The sequence below is a fragment of the Aulonocara sp. 'chitande type north' Nkhata Bay genome, linkage group LG3 (genome assembly GCF_057382095.1).
Source record: "Aulonocara sp. 'chitande type north' Nkhata Bay isolate Kocher_YH1m ecotype deep benthic linkage group LG3, A_spYH_male_GT1.1, whole genome shotgun sequence".
Taxonomy (NCBI): Eukaryota; Metazoa; Chordata; class Actinopteri; order Cichliformes; family Cichlidae; genus Aulonocara; species Aulonocara sp. 'chitande type north' Nkhata Bay.
Window position 1 is genome coordinate 48,075,422 of NC_141346.1, and position 23,641 is coordinate 48,099,062.

Below are 23,641 nucleotides of genomic sequence, written 5' to 3' on the forward strand. Positions count from 1 at the left end.
ACCTTTTTTAATGGAGTTAGCTAACAAATAGCATGGTTTGCCATGTGGCACGGCCCATTCAAAAAGTCCATACTCTATTTTTGGTAAGTGGAGCTCTAGTATTTTACTGAGCTACTTAGCCTTGCTAGCCAAACTTGCTAGCATTAGTGGAAAACTTTACACCATCTTTTCTAAACATGGTCACTTCTGGCAAGTTTGCCATTGTGTTAAATTTGAGTTTTTAAATCAGACTTTACAAAGCAATGTGCGATGCTATAGTATCTTTTATTTAGCCTAGTCTATGATTTATACATAGAGTGCTTGAAAATATATCCTAAAAAAAACAAAATAAAGTGCATTACTATTTAGTACTATTTGAAATGTAATTAGATTTTTATTGTATATTTATGGATTTTTTTTAACAATGCATTGAATTTTACTGTTTATGGAAATTCCCAAAAACTTCTGCAAAAAGTAGACAATGTACTAGCAAAAACTTTGGAGGCCATTTTACATGTATTGTGGATTTATTGTTTAAATGTCTATACTTTTACTAAAATTTGCACAGCACAGTAGTATAGCTCTTTGGAAGTCATGTTCATACATATACATTTATGCAATTAAATGTTTTAGAGATTTCAAATGTTTATAGTAAAATACACATTTGGTAAAAAAAAACAAACCTCCAACTCACAATTGTATGAAGTGTGACCACTTTTGTGACCAAAAAGAAACAAAGTTACAGAATAGAGAAATACAGAAAGTGTCATTTCGGTCAGTTAAATAACATATACGATCAATGTAGGAAGTGTGTGTGTAGATTTATGTTTCAGAAACATCACAAGAATTTCTTTTTTCAAAGTGGATGCAGAGTACAGGGTTTGTCAGTCTTTGATCGTGTGTTTGATGTATTGCTGCCCACATACAGAAGCATGCTTTGTGTGGGCAACGCATGACACTGAAGTTCCCTATCTCCTTGTCTCTCTGACTAGGGAATTATTCCAAGTGGTGGCGCTCAGAAATTTGCATACACAATGATTTGAGGCCTATCTCGATGGCCGTGCCCGATGCACGGACTGAAATAAACGCAGCAGGTGACAGGCAAACATATGCCTCGAATGCCATGGGGTCCCGAAGCCGGATCATCTCCAAAGGCTAACTGGCAGGTCTAAGTAGAGACGGCATTAATACATATTATTCACAAAGAGCATGATTGAACAGAAAAATGTGCCCGGCGTGTACCCAGCTGCTTTGTTGGCACACAGCTCAGCCTCTGCCTGGGTTTCAAGACTGAGCTTGGATTTAGCCATGCATTCACTGAATTCCCCATGCAGATCTTATTCATTCATTCAAGCACAGGCAGGGCTATACCAACAAACTGGTGTCTGTGAGTGTGAGAAAGAGTGTGCTCATATGTGCCAGTTCCTGAATGGGTGTGTAAATCACAGCAAATTTAGATTTTTGACAACTATGTACCGTAAATATTTGCTGTTCACAAATGTGATTGACGTGATTTAAAAGCGCCGTTCTAAGAGGGTATTTATTAAATTTGTAAAACACAGAGATGGCTGCATTGTGGCAGCTAAACAAAATGATTTTCCCGGCAACATCAAGCCTTCTTTTACCCTAACATGACTAATATTTCTGCTCTTCGCAGTAAGCCGGCTTACAGCTTTCATTTTCTTTCCTTCAGATTCATATTGACATTTCTTGGCTGACGCGAAGATCGAACACATGCTTCGTGTTTGCAGCCACAGCAAGACGTAATTAATTGATGTGCTCATCTTCTGATTACATACATCAACATGTATGGATACATTTTTCCAAAGCTTGCCACCCAGTCAATAGGAGGTCACAGGTGCATCTGTACTTACAGATGTCTTCAGACTGTGGGTGCGATAGCCATATCTAGAGATATGACGCCCTCTAGAGGGAAACATTTGGAGGTTTTACAGGCCGAGACTTGCTGGCGTGAGCGCTGCCTTTCTCTAGAGAAGAAGCTCATAAAAATGAGAAACACATAATTTCCTCACTAATTATTAAAATTGTGGTTTAGTTTAAACATTTACAATTGTGAGCGAATTGCTGCAAATTCAGTAACAAAAAAACTGTTAGAAGCAGTTTAATCTACAAAATTACAGGAATACTAACATCTAAGTTTTCACAAAGCAAAACTATATGATGCTAAAAACCTTTCATTGTATTGTATATTACATATAATTATTCAAACTAATGCACTGATACAAGTTATCCTATAAGAGGAGGGTTAAGCTGGATGTGGACTGTGTAACATCCTTTTTACTTCTTATTTCTCTGAAAGAGAAAACAAAGAAACAAACGTGTTTATGTATTACAACAGATCACAGCAGCTAAAAGTCATAATTGAACAGAATATTAATAGTGTCTTTGGAGCCAAACAGAAAATATGATTCTGGCTTAAATAATCAAAGAAGTGGATTTCATACTCACAATCGATATAGGACTTGCATTCACCGTTTTTCGGATTTTCGGAAAAAAGCCGTCTGCAAAAGAATTTGGTGAATTGCTGCATTATTATATTTGCTTACTGGGACGTCAGTGTACAGTATTTTTTTTTGTTTCAAGCAGAATAATCAACAGATGTGATTAAATGATATATTAATGCAGCTGAGCCAAACTGTCCTACTGCAAGTGAGGTAAACGTACCTGCTGTGCTTTAAGCGGCTTGCTGTAAAAATCAGACTCTGCTGGTTGGTTTCCTCTTTGACTTCCATTCACCGCAACACCTGGGGGAGAAATTATCCAATATGCACTGCTGAACAGAGAATCATTCGGTAAAAGAAAATAAAGGACTCTCATTTAGCGCTGGTGAAACTCACTAGATCAAAACACAAGGCACTGGGGATTTGATTTAATAACACTTCCCGGAGGATTAATTTCCCAGCACTGCGACTGGAGCTCGAGAAACTACAAAGGCATGCAAACACAGATTTCCTCTGCGCGCGCTGAGATAAGTTTTTAAAGACTTACTTGCCGTGTGATGAACGATGTTGATTTTATCTGTAGGGAGAGAAGACTTTTTAAGCCATTTACAGTATACAGTTTAATACACTCATTTGTACCGGGGTTATTTATTCCATATACTTAATATTTTAAAGAAAACCAAAAAGTCTCTGCGATGACAGCACAGTTTAGCCCACATAGAATGTGAATATTTACCATAGACGCTGTCGTCTGCCTCTCTGTTGTTTATGATAGTGGCTCTCAGATGGCTCAGCTTCTGCTGTAGAGACAAAGATCAGTGCTTCAGTATTAGACTGACTGTACAGAAGGCATCCAGGTCTTTATACATTCTGAGATTTCCATGATGGATCCGTGTTATGTTTACACTGGCTAAGACAAAGAAAAGAGCGCGTTTCACAGACTCATCATAAATCTTTCGGTGCTTTCGTGGAGGTCCAGTGGAAAACATACTGCAAATATAGTCCAAGTATGCAACAACCGAGCAGAACAAAAGGGTGGAGGTAGTTTTACTGACGATATTAGTCCGCAGACCAATAAATCTGCTCTCTGTACTGCGCTGCATTTCAGAGAGCAATATACTTTTAACTGTTGATGATGTTGATGTTAAGGTGCTACCTTGATCATTTATCACTAAGTCTGTTATAAGATGTGAAAAGTAGTAAGAGTCAGTGCTGAAATGCCCAGGTGAAAGCTCCTTATATCAAATATTGAAAATTTGTGTAGCAGAACTGGTGACTCTTTAGTCGGACTTTGATACAGTGTGATCTCTGTTGCTCTACTCATTCTTCTCCTCGAGTCTTACATTTTGCAGGTATTGTGACTTGACTTCAGTGTTAGGCGGGAAACAAATTCCTTTAGCTTCTACAAAGGCGTCTACCGCTGTTTTACAACCTCATAACCTGTCTGTGTAACGCACAGCAGCGCACCGTAGACCAGACCTTATAACTTGCCTCAACAGGAAAAGCACAGGTGTTACTAATAACATTAAAAATGTGTCTCAAAAATGAGACGGTGAGCCAACAAAACCAGGACCCTGAAATAAAAGCAGGTACATGGAATTAGCGCATCATCTGTTTTATTATTTCCTACTCTGACGTGCCAGAAAGTATTAGGTGAAAAAGGTTTGTTAAGGCAGATTGAGCCCGAGCACTTCATTGTAAATTAACTGCAGTCCTGATGAAATTTACAGTACTGTGCGAAAGTCTCAAACCACCCTTCATGTCTTTATATTTTGCAGCAATTTATTCAAAAACCTGAAAACATAACTGGAAAGTGTATAAGGAGTTTGTGCAATTCTAACGAGCTCGAAAGTGAGTATTTGGCATGACCACCTTTATTTTCCTGCACACACACAACGCTCTGAGGCAAGCTGTCTTGTCAGTAATCCTTTTTTTATCCAGGTAAAAATCTCATTGAGATTCAAATCTAATTTCCAAGAGAGACCTGGCATCATGGCAGCAAAAAGTCAAAACACAAACGCATAAGGGTGAAGTAGTCATCAGGAATAGTTCTCCAGGCTTCTTGAAGGACATTCAAAGCTCTTCTTTGGATGTTTTCTGCCTTTTGTTCTGTTCTCTGTCAAGATGATCCCACACTGCTTCAGTAATGGTGAGGTCTGGATTCTGGGGAGGCCAATACATGACTGATTATGTTCCATTATTTGTGTTTTCCTTTACCCAGTTATGCTTTTACTTTATTATCAGGGTGTTTGGGATCACTGTCATGCTAAAAAATTAAGCCCTTTTCAATCAAACACTTTTCAGGTTGAATTGTATGGTGGATCAAAATCTGATGGTACTTTTCTTTGTTCATAATTCCACCAATTTTGACAAGATCTACAACACCACTGGCTGAAATGCAGACCAAAACCATGACAGAGCCTCCACCCTGTTTTACAGATGGCTGTAGACTCTCACAGTTTGGATTCATTACTCTATAAGACGTCTTGCCACTGATTTTACGTCCAAATTGGCATACAGTCTCTTCCTGTTTCCCTTCCTTAAATAAAACTTCTTGACAGCTATCCTTCCACTGAAACCATTAGATGGAAGGTCCAGATGCATCTCATGTCCTGTGTTAGGTCTTTGGTGGATTATTTTTTTCTATTTCTTAAGGACTTAACTTTCTGTACTGCTCACTTTCTGTAGATAGTTTTTTTTTGTAGGCCTGTCACTTCTTCTTTTCCCCCCACTTCTCCAGTTTTTTGAAGTTTTTTATGGATGGATGGCACATCAAGCCAAGGCATGCCAAGTTTACGGCTAAAACCTCTTTGGGAATCACCTTGTTGGTGGAAAACTACATTCCTTTCCTACCCTGGTGTCCTAGTGTTGCACAGCTACCTGATAACGAACAGATACACCTTCCCATCATTCCCCTATCTGGAACTTAACAGCAAGTAACTTGTGTTGTGCTTCAAATCCTTCACTATAGCTGTTACAGTATTTTGATTGCACAAGTTTCACATTATTATTTATGAATTTATAAAGAATGCCAAAAAAATACTAGATAAAAATACCCCTCAAAACTGGACTGCGGAGCTATTAAAAACTGCTCTCCCTCTCTCTATCATTGCCTTCTTGGTTAACAACATAAGACGCCGATGCAGGGTAGCTTGCCGAAAGCTCTAGATTTGACAGACTTATTTTTTAAGGCACAACAGCTGAAACCACCCAGGTCATGTGATATGTGCAGTTTGGTGTTTGAAGAATGTGTGCGTAGAGGCTCCTCGAGTTGCAGGTGTTGACGAAATAGAGTAGCTACAGGAAAAAAACGACAGCCAGATATTGTAAACATCATTTCTGCTACTTTGTGGTGCGTAACAATACTAGAAAACAGTACCATGTCAAAATTTACATGCTGCTGAAAATAAGAAACCCTTCCCTTCAAATGTGAGTTTGTCATATTTTTGGCCCCTCTGGCTTCCTGTACAATTCATAACAGAAACCCTATTTTGAATCAGCGATTCTTCACTTCTTTCTTTTTTCTGGCCTACAGAGATCTTTAAAACCCGAGGGACTGTTTTCTTTATTGTGACACATGGTTCCCCAGATGCATACCACACTTGCCTGATTATTCAGTATTTGTATTGTATCGTGTGTGGACCTGCTTGCTTCTTTCAGATCCCTTCATGTGAGTTCGGTCAGAGCGTGCAGCGATCCTACCTGCTGCTTGGCATCCAAGTCTTTCTGAACGTGCTGCCAGTCGCTGAAGAGCTCGAGAGCCTCGTCCACAGTAAGCGAGCCTGCCTTCACCTGCTGCTGGAACTCAATGAGCTGCTGAAGCCCGTCTATCTGGTTTGGCACAAAGGTGTCGTAGGTGGTAGAGACACTGCCTTCTCGCCCGCGTGCTGCTGTAAACGACAAGCCCATAAAAACAATAAGCAGGAACGTTTCAACATGTTTACTGCTGTAGATTATAAAATAATCATAATGTAAGTCCTAAAATATCCACCCATAAATTAAATAGCTGATTTCTAGTTGGGAGAAGATAGAAGGAAGAAAAGCCCGAGTATAATACCAAAGCAGCTGGTATCCATAGTCGGGTAATGTGAGTTCGCTCGGCACATCTGTGATGTCTGTGAGTCACCGAGATTGTAAGTAATTTTCGTGGCGAGTGTGATGATCTGTGGACGTGTCATTCAGTGTCACTAATGGAACAGCGAGGCAGACAAATGGCTTCATCTCTCTGTAGGTGCTCACCATTGCAGTTCATCCTTTTTTTTAAACTTCTTAGCATGTGGCTTTGCTTAAATCATTTTATTGCCTTTTTTACTGCGTGTGTACCCATTACACTGCTGCTTTAATTACTGCCTTCCCCATGCTGATTACTGGAATATTAATCTGCTTAACAGAACACTACAAATTATTTCATAGCGTCTCCATTAACTTATATCATCCAGCAGGTAATTTTAATAGACAAAAAATTACAACAAAAAATTAGAGGAAAGTATTTATTAAAAAAATGATTGGCACATCTAATCTTAAGTGATGATATCAGTCGTAGCCAAAGAGGGAAATACAAGCAACTGTTTAAAGACATCACAAGCATGAAAAAAAGCATTAACTGCTTATTCTAGCTGCAGGGCTTGTTTGTTTCAAAGTTAATGAACTGCGACTGTCTGTCCCAAACAAAGCAAAGAGTAAAGCGGCAAAACATATCAAAGCTACTTGCATTAGTATGCAGGCGACTGCTTAGTCAAGCCTGAGAATAAAACCCTGATATATCTTCAGGATTATCTCAGCATGGGTCTGGAGACTGCAGATTTTTAGCAGGAAGTCTGCATCACTGAGGGCATGGAGTTTGAAAGATGCAGATGTTTGGATATCTCAGTGGTCAAAGCTTATTTAAAGCAGCACACAGGCAGAAATAAGGGAACGCTATCGGAAGAATGTCTTCATGCAGCAGTAGTTCATGGAGTTCTAGCTCTAGTTCAGGGGTCCGCAACCTGGCTCGCGCGCCCTTCAGCTGTGGCTCATGTGAGCTTTGAACGAAAAAATATTGCAAACTATACGAAACAATAGGAAAAAAGATTACATCTGTTATCCATCTGACTGTTTTGCGGCTAAAGAGGCTCTTTTGATGTTGAAGGTTGTCGACCTCTGGTCCAGTTTATACACACATATCCCAGAAGCCACTTTGTTGGTCCGCTTGTTCAACTGTTCATTAGTGCAACCAATTTAAGAGTCCAGCCCAGTACTGACAGGGCGTACCTAATAAAGTGTGTATGCATTTAAATGATACCAACTGAAGGGCAAATTGTATATGATGAAACAGGATTAGCGCTGCTTTTTGTAAATGATCACATACGACTGGTTAGCACTGGTTTCCTAGTGATGTTATATAAGTTACAAATATTCAAGTAAAGTCCACGTACCTTAAATATTGTACTAAATGACTATTGTACACATTGATCACATGTTACTTATTGCTCTTATTACTATATATTACTCAACACCTACCTTGTTTAGAGGGAAGTGAGTACAGATCTCCATCGCCTGGTGTTTTCTTCCTCTGGAACACTGTTGATGCACAACAGTTTTATGTAACATTGTGCTAATAATGTGGTAAATATCTCTGTAATTTTCCACTAATTATCTTATTAGATAATACTACTAGAATGATGAAAACCAGATCTGAATCTTAAATTTTTTCTAATTTGTGCCTGCATTTTAACTATCCTGCCACACGATGGAGCCATGATCTTATTTCAAAGCACCCTGCTTGTGGCTTGTTCGTAGCTTAGTTTAAAAAAAACCATCCAGCACTGTTTCAGAAATGACAAACGTAGTGACATCTGAATATATGTTTAAAAATCTCAAAATAAAAAATGCAGGATCTTGGCTCTTTGCAAAGAGACACAGTTGAGCTCTGAATTGAGTTAGACACTCTGAATGATGCTTTTGGTTTCCTGTCAGCGCTCTGAATGAAAGACTGCACTGTTTTAGCTGTCAGAGGCGGGGGAGCTGCGGCCGTGTGACCAACGCTGGATTTCAAATTCAGCATCCACACCCTGGAAGATAATCCCAGCCTCTGACTCCGTCCTCTGTGACAGCATCTCCTCTTTTCCACTTCACGCTCAAACACGACCTCTCTTTCCTGCCTCGCTCATAATACAAGCCCGGCTTTGTGGCTTCATTCGGCCTCGGCGTGTCCATGTATGTTGCATATGCAGAACTGCCTGCCCATGGGATTGAATTTCATTCACGTTTTCAGTCTCACTGAGCCCGAGATGTCGCTGCTAACAAAAAGAAGACTCCTCAGTGTTTCCACTTGTGCCGTGTTCTCCAATAACTGGCTCGTTGCCTAATCCTCCACCGAGCCTCATCTCTGCCCTCACATCTTTGACTGCGGTGGTGGGAGTTAGGGGCAAAATGTGATCCTTGTGTGGTTTGAAGCTCCTCTGTCTCAATAGATGGAAACCTCAAAATCCCTCTCCTTTCTCTTGTGCGCTCTGGGGACAAGGACGATGGAAAACATGTGTAATGACTTATTCTGGCTGACTTGGCCTTGATCTGGCCAAGATTGGTTGCAGATGGCAGCCCGGTAGTTCCCTCTCTATTACTGAGAGGATGGTTGGGGTGCAGAGAACTCAGTGGTGCACTCAATTCCTTGTTTTGCTTCGTAAATCCCACCGGGAACGGGGTCGGCTCAGTAGATACAAGCAAGCTCACTAAAGAAAAAAAAAGGGGAGCTATTTACTGAGCCGCTCTAATTAGTTTCGTCTATTTGAATGCACGTGAATGCGAGAGGCGGGCGTAATATTGTCTGCGGTAATAATTAATTGCGGCCCCGCGTGTTCATTTTTGCATTTGCGAGACGGAAAAAAGAGAAGCCACAGCTGTTTTAATGATTTATAAACCTTGATAATACCAGTCACTTTTGGATGTTTCATCTTCATGAAATATTCACACAGCTGTAATTGAACAGTTAGGGACTGCGGGCTCTCAAGGCAGGCAAATGGGTCTTTCTCCAGACTCGCTCGTGTTTGTTTTGTGACGGGGAGCGACTATGTTCTTGCGGTTTCTGAAATCAAAACAAACTGCATCACAAAGCAAGCTCTCTTTTCTCTATTCAGCGCTCTGCAGCGCTCTGCTGATGGTGGCGATGCACATTCCAGGCCCTTCCTCCCCCCATCCTGCATAACTCAGAATCATAATCATCACTATTGTATCTGTCTGAATGAGTGATGCAAGAAAAGAGTCTCAAGTTACCTTGAGTGATGTAAGGGGTTTTGCTGTCCATCAACTGGGTGCCTTCAGGCCGGGGTGTGGGTGCTGGTGGGCGGTTGGCAATGACCACTGCTTTTGCTTTAGCTGAATTCAGGATGGTGTCGTATTCACCATTCACCCCCAGCGGTGCGTAGAGATCTTCATCCTCCCCCTCTTTTTCCTCCACCTGTTGCAGTTTCTGTGTGTCTGTGATGGAAAGATTCCCTGACACACAGAGTGTTTACTGCACTAAAGCCTCAGAATCATAATGGATGCTGCACATGCCGTTTTTGTTTTGTTTTTTTGGCCACTTGTCATTTCACAGCTGATCAGAAGCAATGCTACACGATGTCCCCATCATTGAGGGGAAACGAAATGAAAGGAAACACAGTGTAATCATATGCCGGGGGGCATAAAACAATTCCATTACTGGCTTGCCTTCTGCCCTCCCTCCACTTCCCATCAGTTGCTCACTCACCTGCACTGCACATCATTTCGTACACGCTGGTATCGTCATTGTCCCCGCCTGAGCCAGACATATTCTGCAACAACAACAGAACACCGAGATGCATTTCTTGCGCCCGTCCAGGAGGCCACTTTAAAGGATATTTGTCTTGCATTGTGATACAGTGCAGCAAAATGTGGATTACTCCTTAGCTCGCTCTCCCTACTTTGCCCGCCGGCTCTTTTTCTCACCTGCGTTCTTAGGCTTAGAAATTGAAAGCTCAGAGCACAGATGACTCTCCACACACCACCACAGGCTGATATCTTCTTCCGTGCACTGATTTGATATTCAGCATTTCATGTCAGCTGTGACAAACGTCCAGATTATTAATCGAGCTTTCTCACTGCATCTGTTAGGACTTGTGGAAAAGCAATTTCAGGGGACCATAATGTGAATTACAGAGGTGTGCTTGTTACCCCGCCTGCTGGCTAACAGAAACCCGTTTTCTCTCTGACAACAAAAGCTGCAGCAGACTAGGCCTCTTCGCTAATAGCACGCTGAGGGACAGACAGGGGTATGATCAGGGTAATTATGAAATCAGACTATCTTCCCTTTTCAGTCTAAACATATCATTTAGTGAGCAATTCAAGACCCCTTTGCTCCATATCAGACCGCATCTATAATTAGGATGAGAAACAGATAATGATTTGCTGCCATATTTCAACTTCTGATAGAGATGCACATTCTGATATGGCTAACAGAAAAAAAACAGACAGTACCACTACATTTTTAAATAAAAACAGCTTTTACTGCATTGTAGCTTTTCCATCGAAAGAGTGAATATGCAATAATATCTACTGATTACAGCTGACCCCGCTGCCGCTTTACGAGGATACATTGTGAATGCAGCAATGTAAATCTGCAGAATGCATGAGATACAGCTCATTTGGATCAAAACATCCACCATATAACCCGCCCTGCTGCGTGTGCCGTTCCCAAGCAACACAGCAAATCATGACTCAATTAGAATATTGCACTGTTCCGAGTACTGCAAATTACACATTGGCTGCCATGAATGCATTACTTAACAGTAGAGGTTCATAACAAGCCCAACAGGTGGAAGGGACGGGTTAATTACCACCACTCGATCATTGAATTTTAATAGTCAGATGCTGTGCCGAAGCACAGTGTGGTATTTTCAGGGGTAGTTCTGGACCGAGGAGGGGTATTTGTTTACTAACCACAAATGCTAAATCATTTTAAAGATGCCTGAAACTGCAGAAGCCCCATTCATTCCAGACAAATTCAATATGAACTGCCGCAGTCCAGACAGTATACATCTAACATGGGATAAGGGCCGTAAATCTGCCTTTAACAGCTGAAATGGCCAATTCACAAGCTTGCTCTTCGCTCGGCTCTCAGCTTTAGCGTGCTCGCTATCTTTTTGCATACTGGTGTCAGCATGGGAGTGTTTGATGTGTGGCAGATTGCAAAGTGTAAAGCTGAACATCACACAAGTGCTGTGCAGTTAAAAATCTGTCCAACTTGTTGTTTTTTTTGGCATAGAACAGCTAGTTGAGCTGGCGAATAAATACTTCACACTTCTGTAAAGCTAATTTTGCTCAGGAATGTGTTACCTTCGCACTTTTCTTTTCACACAAAGCCAAACATGTATTATTGAAGGCTAACACAGCAAGCATAAATCAGTTGTGCTTACATCAATCTGCTGTCAGTGGCAATGCTAAGATGTCGGTTACATGTTTACCATAGTTGACCTATTCTTATATTAAATAACAAACAACTGGGAATAATGTTCCAGAGGGAGAAGTTTTTTTTTTAAACCAGCATTTTACTGTAAAGAAAATGCCTACTTTGATATATCAATAATTTATCCTTCTTTAAAGGTGACTTGATGCTAAGTGACTGCCCCAAAACTAAATTAAGCTAGCACTAGCTTATGTTAGCGAAAGTGCGTATCAGACAGATACTGATAGTGACATTTTCTAATGGCTCATCATATGTGTTACTTTGTCCTGAATGAGACTATTAATTATTTGTTCATTGATTTCCATGGCACTCACATGGCATACAGTTAGCATCTCAGTGTATACCTGAAACGCCGCTAAAGAAATGTGTAAAGCTGCACGTGGGTGTTCAGATGAACTCGTTTTCTGTTAGTTAGAAGGCATGTGGACTAAGGAACAGTGAGAAGAAGAGACTATGCAAAGTAAAAGCTTGACTAGAGTTGTAATATTCACTGAAAACATTATACAACATTAACACTTTAGAACTTTTATGTTACTACCAACATAAGTCGACTGTAACATAAGCGTTATTGTACAAAAACTCATCCATTCATCTATTTTCTTCTACTTACCCAATTCAGGGTTGTGGCGATTCACGCTCACAGCTATGGGCAATTTAGAATCACCAGCCCAACAGGTGGAAGCCCAATTAACCTAACCCCACTAACTTCATGTTTTTGGACTTCGGGAGGAAGCCAGAGTACCCGGAGAGAACCCACACAGACACACGGAGAACGTGCAAACTCCACACAGAAAGACCTAGGCCACATGGTGGATTCAAACTCAGGACGTTCTTGCTGTGAGGCAAGAGTGATAACCACCAAACCACATTACTTTAGCCAAGTATACCCCATATCATAAATACAGTTTGAGTAAGTTTGAATCTAGTTGTGATTTCACTGTGTAGAGATCTGTGTTTCCACAGACGTGCATTAGAAATTAGAGTGCAGAGGTGCTTCAATGGATAGCCACTGCCATATCTACGCATATATGTCTCTATCAATATTTACCATACTATGCTGAATAACATCGTCATGCCAACATTTGCTAATTAGAAACAAAGTCGAGAGATTCATCATGTAGGACTGTGAGATAAAACAACAACAACCTAATCTGTTTCACTAGAAACTTTGTCAAGCTGACTGAACGATGTACGAATTCAGGGGATTGCTAAATTCAGGCTTCTTCAACCTGTTAATATCTGCAAAAGCTTTTGATGGAGCTCCATCCAGTAGCTGATATATTTCAAGTGTTTCTAAACCAGCTATGCTAGTCCGGAGGAATAAGTGCTTGGTGAAGTGCAATGGATATGCAACATATAGTCTGGTAATGAGTGGTAAAACAGCGTTTTACTTGAGGAATATGCAAATGTTAAGCAAATCTCTGGAGCTGACGCATATTACCGTGCAGTTACTAATAAACCAAACACCTTATGCAAAATATGGTCAGCTGATATAACAAATCTCACGACCAGAGTCTAGGACGTCACCTAATTTGGATTTTGTGAATTTGAATAGGTGGATACACGAACAACACATAAAACGTTCTTTGTAGCCTTCGGGTGGTGAAGTTGCTAGCTGATTTGTATTTATCGAGTTGTGCTCTGCACTCAAAGCGCACACAGTGAAATCTTGCAGCATGAGCACAGAGTCCATCGAAATGCCAAGTGACACTCAGCCAGATTTGTGACCCAGTTCTGAAATATTAAATAAGGAATATGCTGGCTTGTGTAAGTAATTGAGTGAGCACATTGCAGTCTGAGGACATAAACATTGTTGATACCAGCGGAGCATTTTCTATATTTGTATTCTAGTTATGCTCTCCCTGAATAATTCAGCTTTCCCCTCTGGAGCAGTTCACAGCTAATTAACAAAGAAGTGTGGTGCCGGGGCAGACTAGTGGATCTAACGCAGGCCCTGTGAGTGATTCGGCCCGTCTATGAAGCAGGGGGCCAATCCATCTAGGATTTATTGACAGAGTGCTGCTACGCTGACGCCCAAATCACTGATGCATCATGGGTTGATTAATTGGAGGTGGTGGGGGGAAACACTGCAGATGATTTAATGAACCGAGGACAAAAAAAAAGGAACAAAACCCACAACACAATCATGGCTCTCATAATTTCTCCTCCAGGCCACATGCAAGCACAGTATGTGTTGTTTTTAGCTGTCGAGATGAATACCCTCCAATAAAAACTGCCAAGAAATAACACTTTCGTCTGTGTGCTGTATCTGATGTCTGTTAGGTTGTAGCTATAGACTCCTTTTTGATAGACCTCCGTATGACTCGACCGCTCCTCTGTCAGTTCCGCTCCAACGACTTATTGTACACTCACAGCGAGCACCCGCTAGACCGCTCTGATCGAACCTCGCTCACTATGCACTCACTCTCAATTAGCAGCGTTGCCAGGGGGATAAATACATTTGCAACAGCTGTTGGAGTGCCAGGGCTTTCTATAGGTTAGGCCGAGGCATTAATAAAGCAAAAATGTTTTCGACATCATAAGGAAAGATGAGGGGAAATTGACATTTTCTGACTGAGCATTAAGTATGTCTGAAACAACCTGATTGTAATTTGTCTGATTGGCTGCCGTAGCTTTTATTTTTTCCTCTGTTTCTTTTTTCTTTGTCTTCTGTGCCTCCCTGTCTGTGTCTCTTACCTCCTCTTTTATTTTGAAGTATATTTTCTATGTTGTTGTTCTTTTGTTTGGTATATCTGTGCTTCATTCCTCTTCCCCACAGAGTGTATTTAGTTTGTGCTGTCACATGAAGCTGGTTATCTGCTTGATAAGATAACCCAGAATTTATCGATCTAGCTATGAGTGTGTTCACATAAAAAGGGGGTGACATCTGACCAGTCACAAACGGATAAGGATCTCTGGAACATAACCTGTTCTGGAGCAGGTGATGTCTGCAATCTCTTAAGAGGTTAACAATATGAAAACACACAGTTAGCCCTGAAGTTACCTGAATAAGCCCAAAGCTCATCATCTTCTCTTAAGCTGATTTTATTTTTATTCCTTTTGTGGGGATTTTTGTGTTTTTCAATTCAGTTTTATTTATACAGCGCCAAGTCACAAAAACAGTTGCCTCAAGGCACTTTATATTGTAAGGTAGACCTATATATAATAATACATATGGAGAAAAACCCAACAATCATATGACCCCCTATGAGCAAGCACTTTGGCGACAGCGGAAAGGAAAAACTCCCTTTTAACAGGAAGAAACCTCCGGCAGAGCCAGGCTCAGGGAGGGGCGGGGCCATCTGCTGTGACTGCTTGGGATGAGAGAAGGAAGAGAGGATAAAATACATGCTGTTGAACGTCCTGTCTCCTTCCCCTCGCCCGCAGTGCTGCCCTTAACTAATCCTGGTTCTGTTCAACTTCCTGTTAAAATTGAGTTTTTCCTTTCCGCTGTTACCAAGTGCTTGCTCAAAGGTTGTTGTTTTTTGATTGCTGGGATTTTCTCTGTATTATTGTGGGGTCTTTACCTTTACTATACAAAGGGCTTGTTGTGATTTGGCGCTATATATACATAAATGTTGATGTTTCTATTCAGGTTTTGAGGTGTCTCTCTCTGAAACACTATTTGTTTTCATAAGAATGAGTGCACCTCTGTGGACATTTGTGGAAAACATACTTATCCTTACTGATACAAAATAACACTTTTATTTAGAGCTTTAGGTAGGAAGATTTGGTAACCTCACTTAAGAAGCTTGTGGGTATCATGAGCAATCAAACCTTGCTCAAAATTGATGTTCGACTACCTCACAACAGTGTACCAAAGATATACCGCTCCGGCTAAAATGAATACACTGAAAAGCTTTTGAGGTTCACTGACAGCAGATGTGCAATGTTGTGTAATATTTGCATTACACACTGGAAAAAAAGGACCCGCTGACCTTTCTGTAACACTGGGTGCGTGATGTGTGTTTTTGCTTTGTTTTTTGGTTTTGTTTTGTTTTTAAATATATATATAAATAATGTCCTCACGGCCTAATGAAATTAGTATCGGAAAGAACATTGTGATCCTACAGGTTTATCAAGTAAAGTGAGGTAGGTGCACGCAAGGAATCTATTAAATATGGATTACCTCTAATTAGCGCGTGAGAGGCTAACCTGCGGCTCAGGCGCGAGCGCGTCTGCACAGCGAAGTGGAAGGTTGAGCGGGAAGATGATCTCCGCATTAACATGACAAAATGGCAGCTGTTACGCAAGGACATTTTTAACATCAGCGGCCGCATTAATTGTCTGAATGTATGCAGACGACCTGTGCTGGGAGCCATTGTGCACGCATGAACAAACACCGTCTTTCTAATCTCTGTGGGGGTGTTCCATTAGGAACCTCACAGGCCAGATATATTGAAGATGGGAGGAGGGAGCCCACCATCCATGTGCTAACTGAGTCATGATCTGGATATAAAGACGCAAGTTAGGAGGGAGTGTGTTCGCCCCTCCTCGCTTTCAATCCTTCCTATTCTCTCCATTCCTTTCATTATTGATAAGGGACCAGTCACTTATTGTCCTGCTGCCGTACTCATTTCAGTAAGAGCATTCCTAAGTGCTGCACTGCTTACCCCGGCTTTTAGATCTCAAGAACAAACGTCTATCTTGCTATTTTCCTCAACTGTCAGCAAGTAACTGGAATTCAGCTTACCTAAAATGACATCCAAGCAGCTCTGTAACAATGATTAATGGATTCACAGCTTTTTATTAAAATTAGAAATCACTGAGCCGGAAAGCTGCAATCAGATATTGTGATTTTTCTAATAATGTCTTATGAATGTCTTGCATCTATGGAAGGTTAATAAGCCAGAAGCATGATCTAACTTGTTGCAAGGATCAATTCCACATGGAATAAGAGTCAATATGAGCCCAGAAGATGAAACGCACACAGCGAGAGTGAAAGAAGTCTTATAAGGACGTAGTTACCAGCATCTCTTTCAGTATGACGTGAACCTCTGTGTGGCCGTGACTCTTGGCAATCTGAACGGGAGTCTGTCCGTGACGATTGGCCGTGCGGAGTGTTCTTACAGCACCTGGACACTGCAGGAGGAGGCTGGAGACATTTCTGAAGCCGTACCGAGCGGCAAAGTGGAGGAGCGAGGGCACCTCTGCACGGTGGAGCTCTGCGGGGGATGTTTGAGAGTTTAGGTCTTGGAAAGGAATTTCCATCCATTACATTAAGGCTGAAATTGAAAATGAGCTGCTGTATCACGTAATAGCAGCAGATACCTCTGCCTTGTGATAACTTGACGGCGATCTAGTGCAATGTGGGTAATCTAACACATCCAGGAGCGTCAAAGAAAGACAGCTTGGAGGTACTTATTGACCTGTTTGTCATGGCAACATTTCCCTGTGCCCTTTTCAACAGAGTTAAGAATCAATCTCAGTGGCTGATGAAGCCATCAATCTGCCACATAATGAGCCAAGTAATAATGGAAGGCTTTTTTTCCCCTTTCAAAGTGGATACTGCGCTTGATGCAAGTGGGACCTATTTCAGCTGTGTGCATTATGTTGAATTCACGTCATTGCTTCAAGACATGGCCAGGAAAGAGAGAATTAGGTAGACATTATAGTGCAGCAATGCGGCACCTAATATAAATGGCCTGATCTGACACTTTCTGTTGTCATAACCTGCCGCAGCTTGTATCAGCTACACGTTAGACGTATTGATTTGTAGCTTCTGTCTGAAGGAAAAATGTTTTCCACACAATTAGGGATCGTGTAACTACTGTGGTTTGGACTGTGGATCTTCTGACAATCAAACAAGAGTTTTGTTTTTATACATTTTATATACCAGGTTGGGTTTTTCTGTCTTTGCGATTACTCAGCAGATGCTTTTTAATGTAAAGTTCAGACTAAGCAATCCACCATGGAGAGCTGTACCTCTTTCAGGTGCGTTTTCACACTGCAGTCCTTGAAAGCCTCCCGTGGGCATGTTCTCCAACAGCATGGAGGCCAGTTTCTGATCCAGCGTGTTCACAGAGGACACCTGAAAAGCCTGAAATGCAAACACAGTCTAGTGAGTAATGGCTGTAAAGAAAAGCTTGCAGCCTTTTCTCTTAATGACCAGGCTGGAGGCCTTTTTTGTTTTTATTTGATGAACGAATTAAACATATGGATTAAAAAAAAGTACAATGGAACTGTTGTTGATGTTATACTGAATTTACAGTAGAGAGACCATAAAAGTGCCAGGTTGATTTTTAACCACACACACATCAGAGGCGTGTCCGGGCCTTTAGTTTGAGATTGTCTTGGCAAATTCTTCTGCTGGCGTGCCTCGAGTGTGCCTCTTCAGCAAAAGGGATCTAATCAAATCAAGTGTTCATGGCTCCAAGACAGCTGAAACCTGCTGTCCTTTAATTTCAGAAAGGAGATGGTGAATGGTTGCTCATAAAACACCAGAAGAAATATGCTGATTCAATCTAATGGATGTTTTCCCACATCTTTGTACTTTTAGGCTGTGTTCTGAGGTAGTGATTGACTAATTTTGATGAGTGAGTTGCATAATCGTGAGTCACTAAGTAGCATTGCGCAGTACCTCAGAAGAGTTACTTCTATTGTTAAGGGGGAGTCTGGAACAGCAGTTAAAAGTGCTCTAAACATGAGTAAGTTAATGATTGACTGCAGGTATTTAAATATATTTGCAAGTGTTATATGTTTGAAGTCCCACTGCTGTTTCTGTGCACACATATAATGTGAGCTAAGAGCCAGTCTTTAGTACAATTATTTAGTACAAAAACCAAATGTTTTCTTGTTTTAATGGTTCCTCAATTTAATTGTCCACCTCTGTAAAAATAGTTAGAAACAGACTCTAAAGAAAGGATGCGGAAATAGAAACAACAGAGATCATTGATGTATGTATAATGAGGAAAATTTCCCAGTTCAGCACTAATCCTTTCTGGGGGAAGTAGTGGAATTTCCCATTTTAAAACTCAGATAAGGCATTTATTCTTTATTCTTTACCCACATATCATTTATGGCTTTACCTGACACATGAAATCTACAGGGTCTGTTACCCTCGAGAGCAGACACGCGATTTCTTCGATGTTGTTGTAGTACTGCAGCTGTGCATCATTCAGCGGTGCTCCACCGCTGTAGACAGTCACTCCTACATTTCCTGCTGGAAAATCTTCAGTAAAAACACACAGATAACACACAGGCATGGTCAGAGAAGATACTAAGATTTTTGTGTGTGACCAAGTTGTTATCACGTGCCAAGAAGTTACTTTAGCAAACAGCCTATTATCTTGGTTCAACTATTTAGTCCCTTGTATACAAAGATAAATGACTCATTCAAAGAAGATCACTTCGTAGGACTTTAGAGGCTTCACACAAGACAGAATAAAGCTTCATTAATCATACAGTCATCACAGTATTTTATTGTTTTGTTCACCTGGGGCGCTGACACATAGGATCCTTTCATTCCAGCGGAGAGGCTTCACTCTTAGCGTCCGACTCTTACCCGTAAACTCAACTTCAGTGTCGGAGCCAGCCACCTCATTTTTTAGAAGAATGAACACTTCCATAGAGCTCTACCAAACAGACAGTACACACGTTACATGTGCTTTGTGAAAAAAAAGGTTTACTAATGACTAGATGAGTTTCTCACCCCACAGGGAACTCTGGAAGGAACCACCATAATGCTGGATCTGGCGCTGTCAGCTCCAGACAACTGCATCTGCACCCCCTTCAGCTCTGATGCTGATGGTTTGTGTGTCATGGGGTTCATATTTGCTGCTGAGGCTGAAAAAGATAGACACTCAATAACATGCTGAACTATGCACTGAGAATTTCTACAAAACACATTTTTCAAATAGCAGTAGCTATCTGAAACATGTGTTTTAGTTACTGGAAGATCCCAGATGGTTGTTCTGCCACTTTGGCCCGAGCTGTAATATCTTGCCGACAGTCAAAGACGTTGTCATGGTTGTCGACAGCATTATAGAGCCACTGGTGGTTAGCAGAGAATGAATTCCTGTAGCATTAGGATAAGTTTCTTGCAGTCGATTTTGTGGAAATGTCTAAGCATGTACCTATACTGACTCTGTACAGCACCACAGTGGATCTCTCAGTATGTGAACTCTCAATATGAGGTCTGCTGGTCATACTGTTTTTCTTTGTTTCTTCAACCATTGTTCCTAGATCTGCTTCACATTTGATAATCAGGTGCTGGAGATAGCAAGGCAGAAGGTTGCAGCAGTTCACATTGTCACCATTATGCTCCCGACTCTTAAAAACCTTGCCACCTTGGAAACACACTCATCTGCTGCCTTTAGAAACCTCCTGCCAAGCTTGCCTACTCATTGGTTCTCACTAACCCACTAACTAACCTGCTCACCAGCCAACCCACAATCTGCCTATTGCTCTTGCTTACATTGGCTTTGCCACCAGCTTCCCACAGACCATCATCATAACTTCATTCTGATAATCTCCTCTCTGGCATCTTAGGCAGTTTCTAGTCTTCCTAGAAGACTAGTGGACATCGCGGCAAATTGCTGACAATGCTGAGAGAAACTGTAAATAAACCCAAGAGCTATATCTCAGATTCTATGTGCCTCAGTTAGCATGCTAAATGTTAAAGGTCATGACAGTGCAATTATAAAAAAAAAACTGAGCAAGTGTGATTTGTTTGGTGGTTGTTTGGTGGGGTGGTTAGGAGAAAGGCTCGTGTCTCTAAAGGAACATGGCAGCAATGCTTAGGTCTACAAAGTTGCATCTGAACAAAACAAAAGAGTTCTTGAATAAGGTCCTTTGAACAGATGAGACTGACGTGGAGGTGTTTGGTCATAATGTGCATGTAATACGTCATCCATAATGCGTCATGTTTGGAGAAAACCAAGTGTATCAACACCTCATGCTAACTGTCAAGCACAGTAGTGGAGGGGTAATGGTTTGGGCTTATTTTGTAGCCATGGGATCTGGGCAACATGAAGTCATTGAGTTGACCATGAACTTCTCTGTATACCAAAATATTACTTAAATAGGAGGCTATCTGTCATGCAGCTAAACTGGCTGAAACTGAGCTACACAACAGGATAATGATCCCCAGCAGAGCAGCAGAATAGTTGATAAAGAAAAGGATCTATCTGCTGGGCCAAGTCACACTCCAGACTTAAATCTGATTGAAATGCTGAGTCCTTAAGAGAGCTGTGCATAACAAATGCCCACAAACCACAATGAATTGAAGCAACGTTATAAAGAAGAGGGTGCCGAAATTCCTCTATAATGACTTGAGAGACTGAAAAATACATACAGCAAACAGTTAATATAGCTGCTAAAGGTGGTGCTAAAAGCTGTTGAATCGTGGGGTGTAATTTTAAGACCTGGTGAGAACTTGATGTTGATTTGCTGTCATGTCCTAACATGTAAAACCTGGAAAAACTGGCAGAGGCTGTACATTGGTTGTATGGCTGCCAGGGGAATGAAGGCAATGATGTTTACTGATGATGTGACTGCTGACAAAAGTAGCAGGATTTGTGAAGTGTACAGGGTTATGCTCTCTGCTCAGATTCAGCCGAATGGCTTATGACCTAAAGCATACTGCAAAGGTTTTCTCATGGCAAAGAAGTTGACAGTTCTTCAATTATCAGGTCAGCTGCATGTATACTTTGTCAGGTATAATACTGGGATAAAAATACTGTATGAGCATGTTAGCATGCTAATGCTAGCCTTTTGCTCAAAACATCGGTGTGCTCAGAAGAAACTGATAGACCTGCTGCCATGGTTACATGATGTTCTCTTGTCGTTTACTTACCTAACCTAGCATGGTAAATAGAGTTTTTAATTTGATGATTTCACATGTGTTTGAAATAGAAAATCTAAACTCTCCTTTTTCATTGGAAACAGCCTGACGCTGATGCATGTAGGTACAGAAACCAGTAAAGAAGTACGCTTACTTTACGTGGGGTACGCACTTATCAAACACCCACATGTCTGTTGCATGTGTCAACAAACAAACAGCTTCATCCTGCATTAATAGTGAAGGTGCTTCTGGGTTAAAGTGTAACTGTTTATAGGCTCCCGCTCTGAACCACTTCTCATTGCAATGAAGCAATGCTGTAAGTGCTATTGAATTTGCATGGCTCACAATGAGTAATCAGTGGTGTCTGAATTTGCATCAAATGTTCCTCCTGCTCCCACACCTGTTTAAATAGAAGCCCACTCCTCCACTTTATGGTTTTATACAAATAGTGTAATTAGGAAAAAAACGGGAAAGGAGGCAGAGGATAATTGGCGGGGCAGATGAGGACATGGTAGTGATACACGCAGTTTCACCAAAGATGTCTCTGCAGCTGCTCCTAACAAATATTGGATCTTCAAAATGCACAATTCTCATGAAAAAAAAAACTGAGTAAACAGGTTTCCAAGCTGCTCAGGCATTCTAGCAAATAACGAGCACTCGTCTCTCCTCGCATTTATTACAAGGGAACAGCAAGGACATTTGTCCTAAAGGAAGGGCAGGTTGAAAAAGCTGTTCCGGGTTTTCAAAGCTGAGATCAGCACTGAGCCAAAAAACATGTTTTTAACTGTTTGTTTTTAACTGTCATGCATTGAGATATTTTGCATGCTATTTGAATTCAAATTCAAACCTTAAACTTCAAACATAATTTTTAGAGAAACACTAGGTAGCGTTAAGACTGGAATAACAGTTGGAATGATGTTGAGCTCAAAATATGAGATGTGACAGAGTTGCGGGGTATTTCACACCTGACTGGTTCATGAAATAAGATCAGAGACCTCATGGGGTGGCAATGATAAAAGATACCAATAGTTCAGTTTTACTCATTATCCACTCTGCAGGAGGTGGTTGATTTGCTTTTACCCATTCTTTTGCACTTTAGCCAATATTAGCATTCCTCAAGTCCTATAATCTTCTACCAGGCTAAAGACAATGGTGCTAACACAATATATGGTCAGTGATTTTAAAAAGATTCCATACCTTTTCTCACAGTGTCCATCACAGTGGACAGGTACTCAGAGGCGTCTTGTTCACTAGAGATCTGCGTGCACTCATCACCGTTCAGAGGCACCAGCTCTAGCAGGGGGTTCAGGCTCTCCACCCCACATAGCAGAACCACCACATGAGCCGCAGGACTCAACAGGCGTCCCAGGAAGAAGCGTTTCGTCGGGCAAAGACCCTCCAGCAAGCCCTTGGAAAGGATTAGGAGCTTGCAGGTATACTGGACGAGCCTCAGGAAATCACCCTTCGGACTGGTCGCTGCAGCAATGTCATAGCAGCAGATCCCAGCCTCTGAGATGGGACCAGTGAAAACTGACTGTAGGTAGGTAGCCCATTGCTTTGCCTCAGTGTCGTAGACGATCAGCAAATCCCCAGCTATATGAAGAAAAAACGTTATGGTTTCAGTATTTTATGAAACAACATTATCTAGACTTTTCTGGAGCTGAGCCACATAGAGGTAAACTGCCAAAGTAATCCCTGTTTATTTAAATATATAAAAACAAGTGAAATACAGAAATTATTGATCTGGTGATGACAACAAAATCAATCAAAAAGCATTAACTACAAAAATCACATACTACACAATCATTTTTCACTATCCAAGATAAAATAGTAATAATGGGCTAATTAATAAATAATATGAAAAAGTAGCCTACCTGTGTGGCTCATGTCTGCGGTGCTGCTTGTGTGCAAGGCTGACTTCACAGTAACTGGATGGCTATTGTCAGGAGGCGTGCA

At 41.2% G+C, this 23,641-nt stretch overlaps 1 protein-coding gene across 1 annotated transcript; it reads right to left on the minus strand.

Moving 5' to 3' along the window:
* Positions 1–355: 355 nt before the first annotated feature.
* Positions 356–23,641, minus strand: LOC147335934 (B-cell scaffold protein with ankyrin repeats-like). Its single transcript, XM_086287570.1, has 16 exons — positions 23,560–23,641; positions 22,883–23,278; positions 19,553–19,686; positions 19,337–19,475; positions 18,930–19,072; positions 17,827–17,941; positions 16,870–17,066; positions 10,168–10,231; positions 9,693–9,914; positions 7,941–8,000; positions 6,144–6,331; positions 3,178–3,241; positions 2,989–3,018; positions 2,665–2,744; positions 2,449–2,501; positions 356–2,292 (listed from the first exon to the last, which is right to left on the minus strand). The coding sequence occupies exons 1-15, from the start codon at positions 23,570–23,572 to the stop codon at positions 2,469–2,471; spliced, it is 1,878 nt and encodes a 625-aa protein (XP_086143696.1). The 5' UTR covers positions 23,573–23,641; the 3' UTR covers positions 356–2,292; positions 2,449–2,468.

Coding starts and splice junctions, on each gene's coding strand:
- LOC147335934 (XM_086287570.1), bottom strand. Junction 19,476..19,552: donor CTTCCAGAGTTCCCTGTGGG/GTGAGAAACTCA, acceptor TCTGTTTGGTAG/AGCTCTATGGAAGTGTTCAT. Junction 8,001..9,692: donor AACCCCTTACATCACTCAAG/GTAACTTGAGAC, acceptor GTGCATCAACAG/TGTTCCAGAGGAAGAAAACA.